The 24,692-nt window shown below is 41.5% G+C and overlaps 2 protein-coding genes across 2 annotated transcripts; one reads left to right on the forward strand and one right to left on the reverse strand.

Annotated features, from left to right (window-relative positions):
* Positions 1 to 575: 575 nt before the first annotated feature.
* Positions 576 to 12,835, reverse strand: Acot13 (acyl-CoA thioesterase 13). Its single transcript, XM_032885018.1, has 3 exons — positions 12,523 to 12,835; positions 3,006 to 3,190; positions 576 to 819 (listed from the first exon to the last, which is right to left on the reverse strand). The coding sequence occupies exons 1-3, from the start codon at positions 12,601 to 12,603 to the stop codon at positions 663 to 665; spliced, it is 423 nt and encodes a 140-aa protein (XP_032740909.1). The 5' UTR covers positions 12,604 to 12,835; the 3' UTR covers positions 576 to 662.
* A 57-nt stretch (positions 12,836 to 12,892) lies between these two features.
* Tdp2 (tyrosyl-DNA phosphodiesterase 2) lies at positions 12,893 to 24,263 on the forward strand. The gene is made up of 7 exons (XM_032885019.1): positions 12,893 to 13,205; positions 13,285 to 13,370; positions 17,710 to 17,880; positions 18,560 to 18,651; positions 19,620 to 19,738; positions 22,042 to 22,212; positions 23,230 to 24,263. The coding sequence occupies exons 1-7, from the start codon at positions 13,020 to 13,022 to the stop codon at positions 23,503 to 23,505; spliced, it is 1,101 nt and encodes a 366-aa protein (XP_032740910.1). The 5' UTR covers positions 12,893 to 13,019; the 3' UTR covers positions 23,506 to 24,263.
* Positions 24,264 to 24,692: the final 429 nt, after the last annotated feature.

The following is a 24,692-nucleotide window of genomic DNA, read 5'->3' on the forward strand; positions in this document are numbered from 1 at the left end:
CTACAGCTTCCATGTTTTCTATGCTTTGTTGGTTTGTGTGTGTGTGTTATTTTGGGTGGGAGGCTGCAAGGGTGAAGAGGGGATGGGGAGAGCAGGACTGGGGTGTATGATGTGGAACTGGAAACGAATAAAAAGTTAAAAACCAAAAAAAGTCTCACTGAACCCAAAACAAACTAGCTAGGCACAAAGGTGGTCCCTACCTATAATCCTAGCACTCAGGAGGCTGAAGCAGAAGACTGAGCTCAAGACCATCCTGGTGCTACAAAGCCAGACTCAAACCACCAAAACCAAAAACACTGAGCCAAGAACTTTATCCAATCATCAGGCACCTCACCTAAACAAGATGCTTTAAAAGAAAAAGATGCACCCACCTCGGTGGTGTAGTGCACCCTTTTAGTTCCAGGACTCAGAGACAGGAAAGCAGATCTCTGAGTTACAGGCCAGCCTGGTCTACATAATTCCAGGACAGTCTGAGACTGTTTTCAGAAGAAATAAAAGCCCCTCCCAACTTTCATACTGGTTTCATTTTGGTTTCTTAGGGTCCCCCCCCCAAAAAAAGAAAATACTTCCTTTGCTACTTCTGGTTTTGATCATTTATTTCAGAAAGTTGTTCACAAACTATACTCGGCATTGTTGGGCGTCTTCAGGTCATCCCGATGTTCTCAGTTTCCCAGATGCTTTGTGTGTCTGCCTTGTGCTATTAATTTTCCTGTGGCCTTGTTGGTCAGGTCCACTGAAGCAAATGCCAGCGTTCTTCCTTGCTTCAGAATATGTGCTGTGATCACTATTTCTTCTCCGATCTTAGCAGGTGACATGTACCTTGAAAGAAAACAGGTTTAAATACAGTTAATGGCAAGGAACTGTTGAAAGACTGTGACAAACTCCTACCAGCTTTCCTGTGTAACCTACGAGTAATTTTGGTACCAAATCCAAATGGCTGGGCTGCATGAGATTCTACCTGATCCATCCTTCATTTATCCATGTGTTGTTGTTTTTTTTCACATAAAAATGGTATTTCTATGCCTTTAAAAAAGTTTTCTATTTTATATTTATTTGAAACCACTGAACAATACCTCTTGCTTTCATTTAGTCTGCTTAGTTTCCTAAGTGAAGTATCTGGGTGTCTATAGCTCACTGGCATACTTTATTCAAGTGCAAAATGACAGTATAAGAGCTACAAGGAGTGGGCTGGAGAGATGGCCCAGCAGTGAGAGGACTGGCTGCTCTAGAAGACCCATGTTCAATTCCCAGCACCCACAGTGGCAGCCCACAACTCTCTGTAACTCTAGTTCCAGGGGATCTGATGGATGATTCTTCCAACCTCTGGCTCCTGTATGTATGTGGTATACATGCATGTACTCTGATACATACACATCAAAGAAACCACAAGAAGCTGAGGTGAATATGAAGTTTCTAGCCATCAGAAATGGCATATACAGCTGTCCTGTATTCATGAGGATGCTATAGCAAATCTACAAATGCTCAGGCCCCTTATCTAAAACATGCAGGTCAAGTTCTACTTCACAAGCAATTGCTATTTTAATTATTACATTTGCATTTATTTTGTGTGTGTTTGTACACATCACGGTGTTTGAGTAAAGGTCAGCATGAAACTTGATGTCAGTTTTCTCCTCCTATGTGAGTTCCGGGGTTCGACCTCATGTTATCAGGTTTGGCTCTTACCCACTAAATCAGCTCTCTGGCCTCACAAGTTGTTTATGATCTTATCCACCAACCCTTCTCTCCAGCTCGTCTTATCTTAATTATGCGTCTACCTGTGTGGATGTGTGCATATAATTGTCCAAGGAGGCCAGAGGTGTCAGTCAGTCTGCTTGATGTGGGTGGTAGGAACCAAATTCAGGTCCTGTACAAGAACGTTAAGCTCTTAACCACTGAACTATCTCTCCACCGCTTCCACCCATTTAAGAGCCCTCAAGCGAACATATCTCCGATTGGGCTCGCTCACTACACACGGTAAAGTAAGGCGCACTGAACATGGCTCAGCACAGTCCCTTTGCTGTCCATCCTGCCTTCTATACGCTGTCCTGTGATTTGCTTACTGAACTCTCAGTTTACTCCCAGGCTTAAGAGAAACTGATATGGCTTGAGGTTTTTTTGAAACTGGATCTTGTTTTGTAGCCTAGGCTAACCTTGAACTGAAGGTTCTCTTGCTTCAACCTCCCAAGTGCTGGGATTACAGACATGAGCTGCCAGCCTAGCTTTAGAACTCAACTTTTCCATTTTGGAATAATGGCTTCTACACTATTTCCAATAGTGACAGGCTGAGGTCTAGAGCACACACTGCAGTGTCATTTAAACAGTAGTCACAGGAGATATTCAGGATCCCTTCTTGGCACCTGTGCTCACCTTGTTGCAAGACTTTGGTGATACATGGAAACTGGCAAAAACCTTCCTCCACGTGCCATTCACACTTTTCTTGGGGCTGGGGGTGGATAGGAGTGGGGAACACCGGGTTTCACATAGCGGAGGGAGACTGGCTTTGACCTCTGATCCTCTGTCTCTACCAAGTGTTGGGATTAAAGCACCACATCTTGCTAATTAGTGATACTTCTGTTTTCAGTTTCGATGCTTTTAAACCAATCGGCCTGGATAGAACTCAGAGGTTCACCTGTCTCTGCCTCCCAAGTGCTGGCATAAGTGATAGCTTTTTGATTTGTTTTGTTTTTGAGAAAGGATTTCTCTGTGTAGCTTTGGCTCTCCTGGAACTCATTTTGTAGACAAAACTTCCTTGAACCCGAGATCTGCCTGTTTCTGCTGGGACCAAAGGAATGTGCTTACAAGTGATACTTTTAAGGACTCTATCAAAGTTATAAATCATGAGTTTAAACAACTGTGGAGAAAACAGTTGACAAAAAGGGACACCTGTCCCCAAAAATGTACAGATTTTTGTCATTATCCTTTAAACAATACAGTGTAAGTTATTTGAAATGAGTATCAGGGTTTTTTTTTTTTTAACTCCTCTGGGATGGCATCTGGGTACGTACGTTATGTTCATGTCAATACTGACTCCGGGTGCCCCTCTTTCTGTGCACATTAGAGCCATGGTGGATATGCTGTCCACAAGGGTTGCCGTCAAGCCGCCGTGGAGAGTACCAAACTTATTAGTGTGCTGCTCCTCCACTTTCATTTCACAGATTAGCTTTTCAGGAGCAGCAGAGACAAGCGTCACCTAAGTTATAAATGTAAAAAGAAAAAAATCGAACATTAATCCTGTTGTATTAGAATAGTTCAAATACAAAGTGCATGGCAAGAATGATCTTGAAGCAGGAAGCTTGGTACAGAGGCACACACCTGCGACTCTAACATGCATGCCAAGGGAGGAGGACTTGCTGAATCAAGGTGAGGGGGCTACAACAGTGAGCTCTTTAAAAATAGGTATTTTATTTAAAATTATGCTTCTATGTGTGGGTCTGCAAGCATATGCATATGCATGTAGGTTCCGAGCCCAGAACAGGGTGTGAGACAGTCTGGAGATGGAGTTACAGACAGTTGTAAGCCATACCCAACCTTGGTGCTGGGAACCAAAGTCAGGTCTTCAGCAAGAGTAGCATGAGGTTTAAGCCACAGAGCTGTCTCTCCAGCTCCTTGGTCTTTAACTAAAGTGTGTGTGTGTGTGTGTGTGTGTGTGTGTGTGTGTGTGTGTGTGTGTGTGTATTTTGTTTGTGTGTATGTCCAGCTCTAAGATATTGTCTTTAAAAAGTCATTTGCAGATACAGAATCTGCCTAAAAAGGTGGGCTCCGAAATCCACTTAACTTGACAGTTAATGGTAGAAATTAGCATTTGTATAAATAGCTTTTATTTTTGTTTACTTAATTTTTTGGATTAGAACAGCTTATTTTCTAGCTCAACCTCTGACAGAGTCCAACTTTCAGAGTGATCTGTGACAGGAGTGTGACAGGAGTGTCACACATTCCTCACCCTCAGATTCCTGCCTGCTGAGAACTGGACCACTGATTCTGCGTCTGTATGCCAGGAACACAAGTTGGTTTTAGAGAGAAAACCAACGAACAAACAAACCCAAACCAATGTTTTGTTTGTTTGTTTTGAGTTTTTCTTTTTGCTACTCCTCACTTTGCAGAGTTCAGATCAGTGGGCTGAGAGATAGCCCAGCAGGTAAGAACATTTGATATTCTTGCAGAGGGCCCAAGTTTCATTCTTAGTGCCCACACAGCAGCTCACAACCGCCTGCGACTGCAGTTTCAGAAGATTCTTCTGGTCTCCACAGGTACCTCCATGGGAAAATGTACACATAAAATAAATACTAAAAAAAATCAGTGTTGTGCATACCAGGACCTCCTAATGTATTTTTCAATACTTAAATTTACTATTTTTGTAATTGAATGCCTTGTGTGAGTCTGTGCATTACGAGTTTGCCTGCTGCCCACTTAGTCAGAAAATCCCTGGGCTATAGATGGTGGTGAGCCACTACGTGGGGATGGGAAATGGGAACCATACCCAGGTCCTTTGCAAGAGTGACAAGTGCTCATAACAGCTAAGCCATCCCTCCAACCCCTCCTGATGACTTCTGAATATTTATTTAATATTAATATTGAGACAGAGTCTCTGTAGTCCTGGTTAGCTTTAAACTCACTGTCCTCTTGCCCTAGCCTCCTGAATCATGGCATCACAGGCCTGGCTCTTTGAACCTTTTCTATCAACTGACCCCCAGAATCTGTCGTCTTATAATTACCCATAAAAAGGTTTAAATTTTTATATAAGCAGGGTAGTTTTCTGCATAAATCAATGAATAGTTGAAAACATCTTAAACACGTTTAGTCATTCATCGGGTTATGAGTGTTAGTAAGCTTAAATCAGAATCCCATTTAAACAGAATGCAGAAGTGAAACAATAGAATTCGGCCAAGTGAAATTCTGCTAGAATTCCGATTTCCAAGGTAGAATGGAGAACACTGTACAAAAGATACAAACATGGAAAGGCAGTGTTCCCTCTGAAGTCCTTTCAGAGGTCTGTCTATGGTAGCAGGCACAGTTTGTTTCCCTCCACCAGCACCTGCTTCAGAAACTGCAGGTATGTGCCACCATGAACCGGCTTGTTCTCTCCCTCTTCCTTTCCCCACATCACAGATTTGCTTGCAAACAGGTCATACACTGGGAACATTCCTCTATCAAAATCTTTCGCTATCAAGACCACATTTTTGTTTTTCCCAGACAAATGTATAATGACCTCTAACTTCTTTCTGAGCTTGCCTCTACCTTCTGAGTGCTGGGATTACAGCTGGGCCCACCATGCCCAGTTGCCCAGAGTATACAGTACTGGGGACTAAACCCAGGGTTTTGTGCAGGCCAGGCAGTCTACCACTTGAGCTATAATTTCTCAGTACCCTCATTTTTCTCTTTTTAAGGATTTGCTGAGAGCAGAAAATTTTTCAATCGCTTTACTGTGAATTTTCTTAGAGGTTTTTTTCTACAGTTTCCTTCTTTTATTTCTTCATTTATGTATTCACTGGACTGCAGTACATTTTCACCTCTAATATCCTGGGACCTCTGTAGTACATGTGGCTTGACAAAAATGTTGACTATGTGATGATATATAGTTGTTAAACACTATGCGGATAACTTCTATTTTGCTGATATACTCAGTAGTCCATTTCAGGGTCACTTCATATGTGATAGATCTGAGATTTGTTCGAGGTATGTCACCTCCACATACCTCCTGTCTTAGTTAGGGTTTTACTGCTGTGAACAGACACCATGACTATGGCAAGTCTTATAAAAGACAACTTTAATTGGGGCTGGCTTACAGGTTCAGAGGTTCAGTCCATTATCATCAAGATAGGAGCATGGCAGCATCCAGGCAGGCATGGTACAGGCAGAGCTGAGCATTCTACATCTTCATCTGAACACTGTTGGTGGAAGACTGGCTTCCAGGCAACTATGATGAGGGTCTTAAGCCCATGCCCACAGTGACACACCTACTCCAACAAGGGCACGAATCCTAATAGTGCCATTCCCTGTGCTGAGCATACACACGCCATCACACCTCCTGTCATTAATATTTTAATTTTTGAGACAGTCCAGTCTGACTCAGAAACCTTTCCCCGCACACCCCAGCCTCCACCCTGTGTTGGCCTTATAGGCACACTCTACAATTCCTGAATTCCAATCAATGACTTAAAAATTAAAGGCTACGTAGCTTCTACTAGTTTTTATTCTACAAAGACCATAAAGGGGGGAAAAAGCCTGAAACAATATAAGCCGCCTCAAACAATGCTGTGTTTTATACAACTGGTGATTAAAAAGGAAAAAACTCAGGGTTGCTTGTTTATATTACAGTAAAGGGCCCAGCCACAGAGTGTTCTCAAACCAATGCTACAGAGCAGGGAGGCCCAGAATGTAGCTCAGGGCCTTATATATGCTGACCAGGCATTCTGTCAGTGAGCTACACTCAGCACTGAATCTTTAAGTAAAGGATTGGCAGGGCCAAAGGAATGAGTTTCGTTTTTGTTTGGAGATTAAGTGTCAAGGAGTCAGAGCTGAGGATGACCTTGAGCTCCTGATCCTCTGGTCTACCTTCCAGATGTGCCACCAGCCCCAACCGTGTGATTGAAATTTAATGCCTGCTTTTGGAGAGCTCAGTCTTAAAGTCAGGCATGTAAAGTCAGCAGCGGGAAGTTACTGTTGACCACATGGATGGAGGTTTGCTTCCCTGCCTCCTCTCTCTTTTCTTTTAGAGGAGGTCTTACTGTGTTGCTCAGGCTGCCTTCAAACTCAAGATCATCTCCTTCAGCCCCCTGATTGTTGAGATCATAGGCGTGTGCCACCGTGACTAGTCTGATACAGATTTCTTGGAAGTAGATACGTTTTAAAGTAAAGGAAGCCTTTATTTCCTTGTTTTAATGTACCTCACTTTCAAAGCTGTGTTCTTATGAGGGATTAGGAAAGGCTTATAGGAAAACGATACCTGAAATTCTTTTACAGGCCAGTTATCAAAGATAGGAAAAAGCCAGACAGTCATGAAACCTGAGCAGTTCCTGGAGGTTTGTTCTTTAAACGTTGTATTTTACTCATTGGTTTGTATGCATAAGTCAGAGTGCCTGTGGACAGGACAACTTGCAGGTTGCTTTTGTCTTTCTAATACATGCCAGCTCTTTAAAAGCTTAGTCCTTAAAAGTTCCCTTTTGCCTTTAACTCCAGCACTTGCGAGGTACAGGCAGACAGGTAAGATCTCTGTGAGTTCCAGGCTAGTCTGTTCTACCCAGTGAGTTCCAGGAGAGCCAGGGCTACATAGAGAAAGTGTCTTGAGAAACAAACAACAAACACATTCTCTTTGAGTCTGGAGCGTTGCTTTGGCTAAGATGACAAGAGCAAAGCCGGTGACAGATTTTCCACTCCAGAACTTCGCTGTGTTCACTTTCAGTGTCTTGTAGTGTTCTTGTTTGTTTATGTATTTATTTAGTGACAGGTTTTCACCATATAGCTCAGGCTTGAGCTGGGCTTGACTTGGAACAAACCTCCTGCCTCTGCTTGGAGCCCAAGTCTGTTCCATTCCCAAAATGCCAGGAGTTGAATGACTTCTGTAGGTTGGCATGAACTAAGTCACCTCTGACACACTGGACTCTTCAGTTTATTAAAAACATCGTTTCAGCTGGGCTATGTTGTGGATACCATTGATCTCAGGAGGCAGAGGCAGGTGGAACTGTGAGTTCACAGCTAGCCTGGGCTACACAGTAAGACCCCTGCTTCAAAAGAAAAAAGAAGCCTTCCACATTTGCACATGCATACACAATCTTCTGTTTCTTTCTATGTGGCCTTCAGTGTGAAGTCTCTTGCCAGCACCTTATCTACTCATCGGTTAAATATATAGGACTCATGCTGTTACACCATTTTCGAGCCCCACCCACTTCACCATCTAACCTCAAATGCTATTACAGATAGCCATGTTTGAGTGACAAGCACAGTCCTCTTCCTTCATTTATTTTCCCAGTGATCTGCCTAATAACATCGATGCTTGATTCACTGATTCCCAACATGCTGGGCTCGGTAATTCACCTATAATCCTGGCATTCAGAGGTGGAGGCAGGCTGATTTCAAGAGTTAGTTCGAGGTCATCCTCAGCTACAGAGCAAGTGAGTTCAAAGCCAGGATGCATGAGACCCTATCTCAAAAATTTCAAGTACAGGGCTGGAGAGATGGCTCAGCTGTTAAGAATGGGTATTGTTCTTCCAGAAGTCAAGCATGCAGTTCCCAATACCCAAGGCGTACTTGCCTATAACTCCAGCTCCAGAGGATCCAATACCTTCTGTGGCCTCCATGGAACCTGCTCTCACAAGCACATATTCATACACAGACATACACAAATCCTCGCAAAATAAAAACTTCGGAAACCTAAAGTATTGCTTGCCTTAAATCTCTGGTGTCACATTTACATGACCAGAAGGTCAATCTTCTTTCATAAAATACTAAGATGGTCCAGGAGTGATATGCCAGCTAACGAAAAATAATATACAGAATCAGTTATTTGTTGGTACTGAGCTGAACCCAGGGCCTTGTGTGTGCACTTCCCACTGTGTAACAGCCCCACGTCCTTAGATAGCAACTGGTAACCTGAGATTTAGGGGAAAGGTACAGTCTCTCACGTGCCAATATATGAGGTGTCAGGGTAAGGACACAGCATATATTTAGAAAAGACAGTTTAGTAATGAAACCAGTTTGGACTCAAGGCAAAGTATTTAATTCAGAACAGCCTAAGTCAAGATTCCTCCACCTTAGCTCTGCTGCCACGTGGACTGGGTAACTCTTCGTGATGGGGGCGCTGAGGTGCAAAGTTGTGCACTGTGGGCTATTGATCACCACTTCTAGTCTCTGCCCATTAGATGTCAGAACAGCTCTGTTTCTTATTCCATTAAAACTGTGGTTTTAAAAAAAAGTCTCTAAAGTACAAGTGTCTTCCCCACGGGACAGAGTCAATGTACTCATGAACTCAGCAGTGGTGGGTGTCAGAGTAAGACCTTCACAGAATCGAGTTGGTCAGCACTGCAGCGTGGAGGAAAGTGGCTCATGAGTCTCCACCCCAGCTGAGGAGTTCCTGAGAGGTGACTACTTCCGAGGGAGGGTAAACTCCAGCAGATGGCCCCACACTCAGGAGTATATAGACAGCATAAAACTGGACTTAATGGGTTTTTTTGTTTGTTTGTTTTGTTTTTTTAAAGCTGGTTATGATGCTGCATGCCTTTAATTTCAGCACTTGGGAGACAGAGACAGAAGGATCTCTGAGTTCAGTGTCAAGACTACAGCCTAGACTTCTCAGGGGGCTCCAGGACAGCCTTCACTAAAGTTGCAAAAAATAACAAAAAAGGCTGCCAGGCCCAGTAGCAAAAGCCTTTAATCCTAACTCTCAGGAGGCAGGGGCAGGCAGATCTCTGTGAGTTTGTGGCCAGCCTGATCTACAAAGTTGAGTTCCAGGATACCCAAGGCTGTTACACAGAAAGACCCTGAATTGATAAAACCAATCCAAAACAAAATAAAACAAAAAAGGAGCATCAAATTGAGGGGCAGCAGGAAGTGGATCTGGGAGGAGTTAGGGGAGAACAAGGGAGTGAGTACGATCAAAATACATTCCTTTTGAAGTTCTCAAAAAATAATCGATGTACAAAAAATGTTTCAGAAAACATGCTGCTTTATATAATGAAGTAGTGCTCAATTTTAGAATTGAAAAGGCCAACTAGAATCTATGAATTACTGTAAATGTGTCCTTGGATAGGTCTCCAAAGGAGGCAGCCAGAGAAGGCTGATGAAAATATCCAAGCCTCTGGTTGGAATCTAGAAAGTCTCCTGCTTTATTTGCAGAACCTAAAACGTTATAAGCACTTAAGAGAATTCCAGCACTCTTCATACTCAAATGTCCCTATAAAGAGGGTGTTAGAATAAAGTCCACGTTATCTACAACATGGAATAATCTTTCTAAGAGGAAGGCAAGGTCGAGGACTTCTGTCCTGCATCTGGCTGGAAGCTCTTTTGCAGGCTCTGGTTTGAATGCGTTGTGAAGTCCAGGTTTATTCACCAAGATGTGGTAGTGTGTCTGATTCTACTAACATGGTGTGTAACTGTATGCCCTTGTGACTGGATTTCCAAAGCCTCCCACTAATTAGATGATTTGGAAAATTTTGAAAGACTCCATTTTTGGAAGCAAACAAAACTTGCAAGAACGGAGGGAAGACAGTTTCCTGCTAGCCGGGTTGCCTCTGCAAGTACGGCACTTCAGAGACGCGGCATTATTAAGTCCCACTCAAGGAGGGGTGGGCTTTTCAGTGATCCACTTGCCTCTGAGTGATCTGGACTCTAAAACACTCACTAGTTCACTATGTTAGCAGGCCCATTGTTGGTACCCTACCTGGGGTGAATAGATATTTGTTCATGTCTCCCCAGGGAAGTTACATGGTAGGAAAACATGTTTTATGTAGACATAATTTCTTTTATATTTCTTCTTTTGAGACAAGGCCTCTTATGTAATTCAGGTTGGCCTTGAACTAGGTATGAAGCTGAGGACAATTTTGAACTTCTGACCTTTCTGTCTCTACTTGCCTGTATGCTCCTGGGATTACATGAGTATGCTATCACATCTGATTTTCTGTGACGTTAGAGATGTAATCCAGGGGTTTGTACATGTTAGGCAAGCATTCTACCGGCCGAGACACATGAGGACAAAGAATTTGAAAGTGAAGTGTTAGGTGTTTTGTTTTGCTTATGAAACCAAGGCAGTTAGACTTGACCAGGATGCCGAAGTCGTTGCAAAATTAGCAAGTATAACAATCTTTTATGGACCTTTGGTAACAGCACATGAGTAGTAGCAGCACACCAGGAGACAGAGGCATGGAAGGTCAATACAAGTTCTAGCCCAGCCAGGATCCTGTCTCAAACAAAACAAAGGAAACCACAAAACCCACACATATACATATACAAACCACTATACAAAAATATATACTTTAGTCTTAGCTTCTCATCCCACATGACCTTTTATCTGTTGTAAATCAAATTATCAACCATTCAATGACTATCATTATTTTATCAACCCGTGTGGCTTAACAGCCACTAGCTGCTACCTATAAAGACTAAACTTGTGCAGTGTGGCCATTCATACTATAAATGCAAAATTTATGCTGATTTTAAAAAAATAAGTGTTTAAAAATAGCTTTTTTAAAAAATAATTAATTTATTTTTTGGTGGGGGTAGTAGGGATTTGTTTATGGAACTAGCTTACACACTGACCTACATCAGCCTTCCTTATCCTGAGATTACAGGCAGGTACCACCAAGCTGGACTTAGGAATGAGAATTTTAATTAGTTACTCAAAGGCAATCAAACCAATGTCAAAATTATCTCACACAAAACAGTCAATCGTGGTGGCACATACCATTTATCCCAGCACCCAAGAGGCCAATGAATCTCTGTGAGATCATATCCACATATCAAGTTCTGGGACAGTTAAGGTTACACAGAGAGACCCTGTTTAAATAGAAAAAAGAAAAGAAAACAAATATTCCAAATATACTACCCACAAGGGTGAGGAAAGCTTAGGGAGAAGTGGCTAGGGAACCCTACCAATGAAGGACTCCTGCCTGCAAGCTTGCTACTAACTACATCCCAATTCTCACAAAGATGGTTTTGTTTTGTTTTTCTAAAAAAAAGAATTAAAATTTCCTCTTTGGTCAATAAAATTCTTTTTAGGTAATATTATCTTTCCAAAAGTCACTGTCAAATGATGCCCTTGTTTTTTAAAAAATATTTCCTATTGGCAAACATTAAATACATTTACCTAAGTGTTATTTCCTACTTTTGACACTTTATGAACATACTTAAACAACCCGAGAGGGGGTGTTCAGGAGAAAGATTTCGAATGCCTGTAGTTGACTAATATTTATATTTCACACCCACATTCTTTTTAAATTTCCAAGTATTCTTTCTTAATCAGAAAAATAGACGTACATGCATTAAAACATTTATTAAAAAGTCTACAAGTTCCCAGGTTAAGTGTCTTTTCAACAATACCACACGCTTGACTTCTGCTACTGATACTTATTAAGGATTGTTTCCTATAAAACACAATGGCTTTCTATAAAGTCTGGAAAATAATAAAGTATATTAGTTCATGTGGAATGACAGGGTGCAGGCACTGGTCCTGGTTAGCTCTGTAGCATTCTAGATCAGCCTACATGAGTTTTCAGACAACCTACGTTACACAGAAAGACCAAGAAACACAACACAGGTACAGGTTGTTCCCTCATTCACTTCTGCACCTCAAACGTACTTGGAGCTTATACCTCACAAGAAATAATTCCTATATACTAGTCCTGCAGACTCCAGTGTCTCGTTAATGGTACACACAGACTTTCCTCGGCGCATTCCAACAGTTTGCTGGTTAGAAAAACCAAACAAGCTTATTTACGTTTCGATGAGAATCTACGCACTTCCCCTGCATTTGACAGGCCACTAAGGTGTTTTATTAGGTTCGTCCCCATCACCAGAGGCTTCGCCTTACAATACCTTTTCCAAAACTCTATCAAAACCGGGAACTTTGAACATAACCTTCATTATTTCCCGTAGATTCTGGGTCATGTTGCTCATCGTGGACGCAAAGCAAGAGTCTGGGCTCTGCGAGAATGAATTTTGGAAGAGACGTTTGTGAAAGTACAAGGACGTGGACCGTCAAGTCTACAAGCCCGGAGGGTTTCGCGTCGCGCTCCGGAGAAGGGTCGCGCGCTCCGGTTGCCTAAGACCTTGAAGAGCAAGTGTTACCTCCACCCTCTAGCGCCTCAGTGCGCACGCGCAGCATTCAGGCCTTCTCTCCCCCCCCGCCCCCCTCCCCGGCCGGCTTCTGCGCCTTGCTTGCGGTGGGCGGGGACCTGAGAGGTGCGGCCTGCCCGCCGGAAGGTTGACGCGGAAACACTCGCACGCAGCGCGCCTGCGCAGGTCCAGGCCTTTGCGGTCGGTCGCGCGGAAAGTGGCGTGAAGAGCGGGTGTTTTGAGGAGACCCTGCGGCGATGGCGTCTGGCAGCAGTTCCGATGCGGCGGAGCCGGCAGAGTGGGCGGCGGCGCCCGCAGCAGCAGAGACGGAGGAGGATCAGGTGAAGAGGCGGCGGCTTCAGTCCCTGGGCTTTGCGTTGGTGACGAGCTGCGACACCACGGTGGCTTCCACTTTCCTGTCGGAGAACAACTGGCAGACGGAAGTAAGTTCGCGGTTCTCGATTCCGCCGCCCTTCCCAGGTGGGCGAGCGCGCCCTGCATCCTTGTGCTTTTACTTTTCAGAAAGCGTTGAGCGCCTTCTTCGAGCAGCCAGAGAACGACCTAGCGCGGCCTCACCAGCCTCCGACATCCTCCAAGTCCGAGGACTAGTAAGCGACCGGGGCAGCTTGTCGTGGGCGGGGAAGGGTCGCCTGCTGGGATGGAAATGTCTGCCGGAGCCCCCGGACTGGGAATATCTGGGAATGCTTCTGAGGAAACCCGGTCACTTCCCAGCGTGACTTGCCTTTGTTGTTTTGGGACGGGGGTCTCACCATGTGAACCAAGCTTGCAGTCCCACCCTTTATCCCTGTCTGGCTTGAGTTGAGTGTGTAGACCAAGTTGGCTTCAAACACAGATCTACCTGCCTCAGAATAGAAAGAGCTGGATATAAAGTGTCCACCACCACACTTGGATGAAGTTTTTGTTTAATGTTACGGTTATTTGTTCTTTTTTGAGACAGAGGCTTGCAATAATTCTGACCTCCAGCTCTTGAATCCCTTGTTCCAGCCTCCCTTTTGCTACCATTACATCTGGTTCTAGCACTCCCCTTCTGAAATGTAACATTGTTTGAGACATACATCCAAGACTGACTTGGAACTCCTGTGTGGCCTTCCACTTGCCCAGTACTGGGATTAAAGGTTTGTGAAACCCTGGCTACTGAAATATACTTACTGACCTGAATTATTTTCAAATGGAGATGAGAAAAAGATTGAGGTAGAAATTTTCTACTGAAGAATGGTAACTTGTGTGTGTCTCCTTGTTTCTACATTGTTTACCTGCTCTCTTCTTGCCAAAGAATAGTGTTTTTTTCCCTTTGAGTCAGGATCTCACACTTTTGTCTAGTTTGGCACAGGTTTGTGTGTAGTACAGTCTGGCGTTGAGCTCCTAGCAATCCTGCCTCAGCCTTTGGGAATTAGTCATCAAGCCATGTTCAATATTTGTTTTAAGTGTATGCTATTCCTGTTGTTTTAGTGCCCTACCTCAAATTTTTGTTGTGGTTCTTCTACTGTTTGCAGAATAAAACCAAGGTGCTTTACTAGGCCTTTTAGGAATTGGCCACTGTTATTTCCAGAGTCTCTTACATGGGAATTAATTGTCTGTGTCAGTCAGAAGAGATGGGTAATCATCATAAAACAGTTGTGTTGAAATTACTTGGAAAGTTTTTTTTAAAAATGTTGGGGCACCACACTCCAGAGATTAATAAATATGGGGTGGAGTCCACTTATCCAGTAGTGACTTTTGATTATCCCCCACCCCCAATTACTTGTGTGTAGGTTAGAAAACAACTCTATCACCAGAGCTTCCAGGGACTAAGCCACTACCTAAAGACTATACATGGACTGACCCTGGACTCTGACCTCATAGGTAGCAATGAATATCCTAGTAAGAGCACCAGTGGAAGGGGAAGCCCTTGGTCCTGCTAAGACTGAACCCCCAGTGAACGTGATTGTTGGGGGGAGGGCAGCAATGGGGGGACGAAGGGGAGGGGAACACCCATAAAGAAGGGGAGGGGCTAGGGGATGTTGGCCAGGAAACCGGGAAAGGGAATAACAATCGAAATGTAAATAAGAAATACTCAAGTTAATAAAAAAAAATTAAAAGAAAAGAAAAGAAAAGAAAACAACTCCATCTTGATGAAGGCTGGGTTTCTTAAATGACCTGCCAGGCTGTGTGGCTAACATTTTTACCAACTGAGCCTTATCTGAAGCCCATGTCCTTTCTGTCTCCGAAAAGATCTAAAGGAGCCCGGAGCAAAAGACTTTGTCTTACAGTTTTGTTACTTAGAATGTAGACCTTGAGGCAGCAACATTACACCACTTGGGAGTCTGGTAGTCATGCAGACTTATCAAGCTCCATACCAAACCCACTGAATGAGAGTCTGCTTTTTGTCAAAATCGCAAGTGGCTTAAAGTTAAGGAGAGTGGAACACAGAGGCCAAGGTTATCACTTTAAGGAGTCAATAAATGATGCTCCCAAGATTGACTAGGTCTTTCAGTTACTTTAAGGTTTTTAGTTAGCACCGCATTTAAAGACTCTTTTTTTTTTCTTTCTTTTCTTTTCTTTTTTCTTTTTTTTGAATGAAATTTATCTCTCAGGTTTACAGTTTTCCCTTATATTACAATAAGAACAGACAGCACACATGCATATGTATCTTGAACAGCAGCTTGTGAAAAAAAAATGACAAATAAGGAATCTGATCCTGTTAATGCTTTTGTTTTTAAAAGTGTGTACAAGCTTGATTTTTATGCAGGTGTCCACAGAGGCCAGAAGAGGGCATCAGAATCCTTGAAACTGGGATTAAATGGTTATGAGCCATCCATGCTGCACTTCTAGGACTCGGTCTTCTGCAGACCAAGTGCTCCTAACACTGAGCCATCTCTTCTGTCTCAAATGTTTTCAGTTAAAAATGAAGGACTTAACATCTGACAAGGTTCTGAAATTACGTAGCCTTTTCTCTTCAGTAAGGATGCAGAAAAAGTATATTGAATGTTAGGAAAGGGGGTTGGGGATTTAGCTCAGTGGTAGAGCGCTTGCAAGGCCCTAGGTTCAGTCCTCAGCTCTGAGGGTAAAAAAGACCTTCGGAATGTTAGGAAAGAAAGCTTTCTGAGATGTGTGAAGTTCCCAAAGGAACTTGGCATTAACATAGGTTTTGGTGCTCTTTAAAATTACTTTTATACATACTGGTGCTTTTTAGTCAGACGTGGTGGCTTATGTTACTTGGGAAGCTGAGGTAGGATTGCCAAGGCCTTGAGGCCAGCTTGGGCTACATATTGAGTCCTAGAGCAGTCTGGACATATACTTGCTAAAGTTCCCACTTTATAAGCTTATAAGTTTGAGGTCACCAGGTATACATTTCGAGACCTTGTTTCAAAGAGCGCGTTGCCACTTTATATTTTGCTCTGGAATTGGCATTAAATTATCCTGCATCAAGACCTTGGCCTCTAATCACTAGAGCAGGTGACAGTGAGATAGAAGATGAACTTAGAATAATCTACAGTGCTATAAAGTAAGGGAGTAGCCAGAGAGCGACAGGAACATTCCAGGAAAACATAGGAACCAATGTAAAATTGGAGACAATGAATATGTGGGTATTTCAGAACAGGTTGACTGTACAATAAAATGAACCCATATTTAGGTAAGTACCAGCTGTTGGTGGGACAAGTGATAAATGTAGGAGAATTTAAATTGCTAAATTTGTAAGGCTTGAGGAATTAGAAAAATCTGAGAACTACTAAAGGGATGTTTCAGATAAGTACAGTCAATGGACAGTAAAACCAGGATGAAAGTCGAGTCATAAACAAGATGCTTCCATGTTAAAACCCACAAAATACTAAGTAGAAAGGGAAATAACAGTATTTTTCAGTGCGGATATTTGGTTAATACCTTAACCATGCATTGTTAATCCTGTCATCCCTGCTCCAAAGTGCATAACTAGAGTTGTAAGAACATATCAAGCTTAATTGAAGATTGTATAAATCTTCAAAAAATGCCTAAGAGAAAGACTAAATGTGAGTGTGTGAGTGAATGGAGTTCATGGTTTAGGTCGTATAGTATGTATGTAAGCAAGTCTTTGGAAAAGGGTAGAAGTAAGTGGTTTGGAAAGAGACTAAGGTAGGTAAGTAATTGTTAATTAAATAAGATGTTAGTATTTGGAAGTTTTGGGTACATCGTTGGTTAGGTATTCTTTTTACTATTTTTGTGTTTTGACAGTAATTGTAAGAATCAAAAGTTACCAAAATGCCTGAAGCTGACTGCTTCAAAGAAAGCCATTATTTGTGGGCATGTGGTAGTTATATGGTTAGTGTGCAGGAGGATCACCTTGTAAAACAAGGAGGCAGAGATTTTGAAGCAAATCTAGGAGAAAAGTGTTCCCTTTAAGGGCAGACACACATGCCAGTATGTGGAGACAGGACAGTGTGCAGCTCTCTTTACCATGTGGGCTCTGGAGATAGAACTCAGGCCATCAGGTTTGGCAGCAAGCCCCTTGACGCACCAAGCTCTCTCCAGCCCAGCCTCTTTTCTATAGAGTCTTAGGATTTTTCAAAGAAAGTTATTTATAGGATATGTATCTGTTATCCGAAATGTTTGGAACCAAAATTATTTCAGTTTCATTGACAATTTAGGAGATAGATTTTCTGATGAGGAGCGATTTATTTACATCTTCAAGTTGAGGGCAAACATGTACAGTAATACAGTCTGTACATCTGTTTGAAAACCAGAAGTAGTAGTTCTTGATTTTTCAGACAGTCCCTCACTGGGACCATGCACTCAATGTTTAGGGTAAAACAGGCCTCAGGTGTTTACTGATCTCAGCCTCCCAGTGTTGAGATTACAAGTGTGCCACAGCTTCCAGTGTTTAATGTGGGGTTCTTGCCTCCATAGCCCCCAAATACAACAATTCATAATTTTGTTTGTTTGTTTGTTTGTTTCTGTTTTTGATCTTGCCAGTGTTGATCTAACCAATGAGGATGCAAATGATACCACCATTTTAGAAACCAGTCCATCTGGAACTCCTCTAGAAGATAACAGTACTATCTCTTTCATTACCTGGAATATTGATGGATTAGATGGATGCAATCTCCCAGAGAGGGCTCGAGGGGTGTGTTCCTGCCTTGCTTTGTAAGCCTTCTCATTTCCGTGGTAGGGACTCTGATAAGTGTTTTAATGGTTCTACAAAGCAAAAGTTCAAATTGTGTACTTGGAAATTTGACTTTAAGGTTAGCCTTAGAGTAAATATTTAGAGTTGAGGTGTTTTGGTCTAGGGAGGGTCTCAGGGTGAATTGGAACACCAATTTATATGAGATGCTTTCGAATTGTAAACTTTACATACATAGTAAATTTTGTTTCTAAGTATTGAAAATTACCTAAAAGATCTGATTCTGGCCTCATGAGAGCTTTGTGACTATGTAAAGCACTGAAGCTCTCTGGAGCTATTATCACTGGACAGCTTTTAAAGAGAACCTGAAAAGATAACACTGAATACATCTCTCTGTGTATATAACCATTGCAGATGCTCAGTGTAGTACATATAGTGTTGTCTGTTATAATGTGTGTGGGTGATGTGGGGGGGTGCTGTTGGGATTGAATTTGGCCTTGTCAGGCACGTGTTGTCACTGAACTACATACCCAGTCTGTTGGTCATTATGGCATTGTGAGGTAAATAATATATAAAGGTCAGTATAAGCCTTGAGGACTAGGGGTCCAGGAAACAGTTGTTTTAAATGTATATATTGTGAAGTTTTCTCTAGGTAGCTGAAAAAGAATGATCTGCTGATGTTAAATTGCTCTTTTTAATTAGGTACAGTCCGGACGTGGTATTTCTACAGGAAGTGATTCCCTCCTACTGTGCCTACCTAAGGAAGAGAGCACGCACTTACAACATTATTACAGGTAATGCATGCTCCTCTTGCCATCTAAACTACCTTTTTCTTTGAAAAAAGATCAGTGAAAGGGAAAAAATGAGAAGCTGTTACAAAGGGCACAAATGGGTTTAAGGAAACTAAGCAAGACACAGGATACTTAAAGGATTTGCAGCTTAATGTTAATAAATGGAAAAATAATTGAAACAGATAATTCTTTTTACGAAAACAAAGTTCTAAAATTTCAGATTTGTATATTTCGAGGCACAAGTGCATTTGTTCTTACTTAAGCATCATTCGTATCTCTTGTTAAACTTTGATAAGGGACAGAAACATAGCACTTGGTTGACCTACTTCAAAATGGATGCTTAAGGATTTGATCCCACTTACTGCTTTTGCTCTGTGTAATAGTAAGGGAGCTTGTGGTAAAGTGCAGATATATGGTAAATCTCCAACCCCAGTAAACCTGTGCAGAGAACATACAACTCCGTTACAGTAATACTACTCTGTTCCCCAACTGTGAAAGTCCTTCCTACTGTGGCTCCTCTAGGCTACGTGGTTTTGCTCCATCTTCTCTCCACCTCCTCTTCCTCCATCTTCCTCTCTCTCCTCCATCTCCTAGTCTCTTCCTTTTTCCTCTCTGAAACCTCTAGCCCCACCTTTCACTCCCACTGCCCAATCACAAGTTCTAACCTTTTTTTGACTAGTTAAAATGGGAAGAGGGTCACATAATTCACCGGAGTATGTGACTCACTCCTCCACTCCTGGTTGGGGCAGAACTTCTTGAAATGGAATTAACATCAAAATACAAATAGTACCAGGGCAATCTACAATATTTCCCCCTTTTTGTCTAATTAAAGGGCTCTTTTCTCTCAGATATAAATTAAGCACAATTATTACAGTTATGTAATTTATAAAGTATGAGATACAGTTAACTCCCAGTCCATCGATTTTGTCAATTGATGTTCTTCCCTAAATTTTTTCCACAAATGTTTGAAGGTAATGAAGAAGGATATTTCACAGCTATATTATTGAAGAAAGGAAGAGTGAAATTTAAAAGTCAAGAAATTATTCCTTTTCCAAATACCAAAATGATGAGAAACCTTCTGTGTGTAAATGTAAGTTTAAGTTTGGGGTGGTTTCTTTCTTTTTCTATTTTTTTTTTTTTTTTTTTTTTTTTTGGTTGGCTTTTGAAGGAATTTCCTTTTTAGATACTTTTATAAAGGCCTCTGTGTGTTTTTGTGTGTGTCTCTGTGTGTGTCTGTATCAGTCAGTCAGAACTTTTAGGACTCAGTTCACTCCTTCCATCACAGGTTCTTGGGATCAAACTCAGGTTGTCAGAGGCTCTTACCATATCACTGGGACAATTTTTTAAACCCTATTTGTGTCTGTCTGTGTGGGTGTGGAGGTCAGGACAACTTCTAGGAGTCAGTTTTCATTTCCCACTGTGGTTCTGTGTATTGATTTCTGATCGTCAGGCTTGTGGAATAAGTGAGTCATCTCACTGCCTCTTTATGGACATATTTTAAATAGTCTCAGAAAACTTGGATTTCATATAATTTTAGATGCAAACTTTAAAATGTAAAATAAAAATGCAAAACTGCAAAATAAAAATGGTAATGGGGAGGATGGGGAGGGGAACACCCACATAGAAGGGGAGGGGGTGGGGTTAGGGGGATGTTGGCCTGGAAACCGGGAAAGGGAATAACACTTGAAATGTAAATAAGAAATACCCAATTTAATAAAGATGAAAAAAAGTTGAGTAAAAAAAATGCAGAGCTGAATTCTTAACTGATTAGATATTTTCTTAAGAATGTGACAACACATTAGGAGGTGTTGGAATAGATGTCACCTTGTTGGAGGAAGTGAATCACTCTGGGGTTGGGCTTTGAGACCCTCTTCCTTACCATGTGGGAAACGGTCTTCTCCTGTTAAACTTTGAACAAGATGTACAACTCTCAGCTTCTCTAGTGCCATGTCTGCTGCCTGGACACTGCCATTCTTCCTGTTACGATGATAATGGACTACACCTCTGAACCTGCAAGTCAGACCCAATTAAATGTTGTCCTTCATACGAGTTGCCTTGGTCATGGTATCTCTTCACAGCAACGAAACTTTAACTAACATAAAATCTGAACTAAAAAATGTCCTACAGCATATGCTGTTTTAAGTAAAATTCTCTAGTTACACATTTAAAAAAAAAAAGGACAACAGTTGGCTAAGGAGAACATTTGTCAAGTAATTTGTTCTAGCAATGAGAAAAATAATACAGCACATAGATAGCTCTAAGGAACTTTAGCTCATAGCTGAGGGGAGGCATGGTAGTGGGTGTGAAGCAGCTAGGGCTTCTGTAGACCAGGCTGCCCTGGAACTCAGGAACAAGATGGATATGGTGCTCAGCTTTCTCTTTTCTCCTTTTTTATTCAGTGCACGAATAGAACCCTATGGAAATGGAAACACCCATGACAAACCTTTGCAAGTTGCAGCAAGGGTAAACCTGTGGGTGTGGATGAGCTTATGTCATGTTGGGGTGATAAGCACTGTGTTAGTTATTTTTCCAATTAGTATAACAAAGTGTCTGACAAAGGCAATATTAAAAAGAATTCATTTTGCCCTATAGTTGTAGGATACTGACATGGTGGTAAGGCAGGAGCAGCTAGTCACATTGTGTCCACAGTTAGAAAGCAAAATAAGGACTTCTGGTGTTCAGCTCACTTTCCCCCTTTTTTTCAGTTTGGGACTTCATCTCCCACTGGGGCCCCTTATTTAACATTTTAGGGTGGGTCTTTCCATCTTAAGGAAGCTAATCTGAAATTTCCCTCAGACATTCCTAGAAATTTGCTTTCTAGGTGATTCTAGATTCTATAAAGTTGACAGTATTAACCACCATCCTGAGTGTGGAGAGGTAGTGGAGTGTTGACAGGAGATTAAAAAGTAGGCAGGATCCAGATTATAGGTTTGAACTGATTAAAATGATTCTGTAGGCATTGCAACACATTCTGTGTGTTAGTATCTTAATTGTAAATGATAAATGACTTCATTCAGTTAACTGATTATTTTGAGTGTAAGTTGTGTGTGTATACAAGTAACTCATGGCTTCATGGAACTGAGAAGTAGCTGTTCTTTTATCTGTTTGGGACCTTTTATAGCAGTCTGTTTACCTTGGAATTGGATCCTAGAGAGGTGTAAGCCATTGATGGCCTGGAGCTACTGGAGAAGGGGCACAGTTGAGGTATTTTATGGATAGTTCTTGTTTCTAAATAGTTACCATGGGTGGGAATGTACCTTCTGCTCTTCATTTAGGAATAGTACTGACTGGTTTCAGATGAGTAAATACATTCCAGTTAGTTAATCTGCAGTTGGAGCCTGTTACTAGCACTAGTGGTCAGTGCCCAGTTCAATTGTAATTATTCTGTTGTAGGTGAGTTTGGGTGGAAATGAATTTTGCCTTATGACATCCCATTTGGAGAGCACAAGAGAACATTCTGCTGAACGAATAAATCAATTAAAAACTGTTTTTCAAAAAATGCAAGAGGCTACAGATTCAACTACTGTTATATTTGCAGGAGATACAAATTTAAGAGATCAAGAAGTAAGTAACAAAATTGATTCAGTGTTTGTGGGGAGAGTATTGCTATGGAAATTTAATTTGGATTCATTTTATTCAAGGTATTATGGACTTGAAATACAAGGTAGGAAACACTGTTGTATCTTTTGTATAAAATGTGCACAAAAGAGGCCTTTACACTATTAGGGGAAACCCTGCTATATTATATTAGTTAGATAAACGAGTATTAGAATAAGATAATAATTATAAGAATTTTAATTAAAGTTAAAATAGGGTATTTGTAGCATTTCTACGTATAAGAAGACCTAATCCTCTTATGACTTGAAATCAACTTTTTAAAATACTTTATTGCTGGGTGTTGTGGCCCGTGCCTTTAATCATAGCACTTGGGAGGCAGAGACAGGCAGATCTCTGAATTCAAGGCCAGCCTGATATGCAGAGTGAATTATAGTACAGCCAGAATCACACAGAAACCCTGTCTTAAAAAACAATAATCCTGAGAGACACATCCAGAGCATGTCCAATACAGAGGTCAGTGCTATCAACAAACCACCGAACTGAGAACAGGACCCCCTTGGGGGGAATTAGAGAAAGGACTGAAAGAGTTAAAGGGGCTTGCAACCCCATAAAAACAATAATGCCAACCAACCAGAGCTTCCAGGGACTAAACCACTACCGAAAGACTATATGTGGACTGAACCAGGGCTCCAACTGCATATGTAGCAGAGAATAGCCTTGTTGGGGCACCAGTGGAAGGTCCTGCCAAGGTTAGACCCCCAGTGCAGGGGATTTGGGGGTAGGGGGCAGTAAGGGAAATGTATAGGGGGAATACCAGTATGGGAGCAGGAGGAGGGAATGGGGACTTATGACAGGAAAGTAGGAAGGGGAATAACATTTGAAATGTAAGTAAAGAAATATATCTAATAAACAACAAAAGAAAAACAACAAAAGTTGCACTTACAAGTGATAATATCAAACACCTTTTAAGTTGAGGTGGGGAGTAAATATATAAACCTTACATAATATTTTTTCTCTTGCCAGGTTATCAAATGTGGTGGTTTACCTGACAATGTTTTTGATGCCTGGGAATTTTTGGGCAAACCTAAGCATTGCCGGTATACATGGGATACGAAAGCAAACGATAATCTCAGGATTCCTGCCGCTTGTAAGCATCGTTTTGATCGAATATTCTTCAGAGCAGAAGAGGGACACCTTATTCCCCAAAGTTTAGACCTAATTGGGTTGGAAAGACTGGACTGTGGTAGATTTCCTAGTGATCACTGGGGGCTCCTGTGTACCTTGAATGTAGTATTGTGAAAAGCTTCCCAAATTCCAGCTCTGTTGGCACTAGTTCTGAATTTGTACAGATCTCAACCTTTAGGAAAGCTAGGTCTAATACAGAAGAATTAATAAACTGAATGATTAATTCACCAAAAACAACTGACCTTTTACTTTGTATCTTGTGTCCTCAGAGTTAAGAACCGTGTTTGTAACAGATCAAAGCATGCTTATGATCAGAATGTGTGGGCTTTTGTCTACAGGACATTGCCTCTCTCTTGCCTTGTAACAGACTCATTGTGCCATCAGGACTTCAAGTAATGGCTGATATCTCAGGACTCACTCTTTTTTGAATTTACTAAGAGAAAAAGTAAGCCATTGCATTCTTGAGACCGCATTGTCTTACATTCTGTAAGTTCGGAAACTTAAGTGAAAAAGCCATGACCATCTGTAGTAAAGGAGAGGACAGCTGTTGTATAGCAGAGTTAATTTGTCAGCTGTAGTATATAGTGACTACATGATGAATTACATTTGCACTTTGAATTCCAGTGCCTGTTCTGATGTGTGTTAGTGATTTGCTGATAACAGATAACGTTCAACTTGACAATGATTGGATCCAGCTTAGCAACATGAGGATTTTTTTTCTAAGAGGAAAATTCAGAAGAAAAGTAGCTTTCAGTTTAGTTACTGGTAAAATGGAAATACTTTGCAGAGACTGAATAAATAATACTTTTTTTTGTAAATGTTCTGTAAAGAAATGTACCATAAATAAAGTGCTTTATTTATTTGTACACTAAGTATGACTTTTTTTGTCCGTGGTGGGATTTGTTGCTCTATTGCCATTGGGAAAACAGCCTTGCGTATTACTTTTCAATGGGAATCACCAAATGTGTTTTGTTATATTAAATTCCTGATACTTTGGAGGGTGGGGCAGGAGGATTGTCATTAGCGTTAAGGCTACCCTGGGCTATAGAGTTAGACACTGACAAAAATGGGGAAATTTAGAATGAAGTGTCATTATTTTTACCTGTCATTTCCAAATTAAAACACCTAAAAACAATTTGAACTTATAATAGGATGGTATGCCTTTCATACTGACAAGGACAGGAACTGTCTATTTTAACCATAATTTTAAACATTAAAGCTTGAAGGAGCAGTGTGATGCGCATTCTTAGGCAATAGAGGAGGGTGGTGCTTGAAAGAGCAGTGTGATGCACATTCTTAGG

This window comes from Rattus rattus, chromosome 14, assembly GCF_011064425.1.
Source record: "Rattus rattus isolate New Zealand chromosome 14, Rrattus_CSIRO_v1, whole genome shotgun sequence".
Classification (NCBI taxonomy): domain Eukaryota; kingdom Metazoa; phylum Chordata; class Mammalia; order Rodentia; family Muridae; genus Rattus; species Rattus rattus.

What these genes read in the sequence shown, in the direction of transcription:
- Acot13 (XM_032885018.1), bottom strand. Translation starts at nt 12,603, where the DNA reads ATGAGCAACATGACCCAGAATCTACGGGAAATAATGAAGGTTATGTTC. An exon ending in TTGATAGAGTTTTGGAAAAG is followed by an intron (nt 3,191 to 12,522) that starts GTATTGTAAGGC and finishes TTTATAACTTAG; the next exon opens with GTGACGCTTGTCTCTGCTGC. An exon ending in AGTATTGACATGAACATAAC is followed by an intron (nt 820 to 3,005) that starts GTACGTACCCAG and finishes TTTTCTTTCAAG; the next exon opens with GTACATGTCACCTGCTAAGA.
- Tdp2 (XM_032885019.1), top strand. Translation starts at nt 13,020, where the DNA reads ATGGCGTCTGGCAGCAGTTCCGATGCGGCGGAGCCGGCAGAGTGGGCG. An exon ending in AGAACAACTGGCAGACGGAA is followed by an intron (nt 13,206 to 13,284) that starts GTAAGTTCGCGG and finishes TTTACTTTTCAG; the next exon opens with AAAGCGTTGAGCGCCTTCTT. An exon ending in CACTTACAACATTATTACAG is followed by an intron (nt 18,652 to 19,619) that starts GTAATGCATGCT and finishes AAATGTTTGAAG; the next exon opens with GTAATGAAGAAGGATATTTC.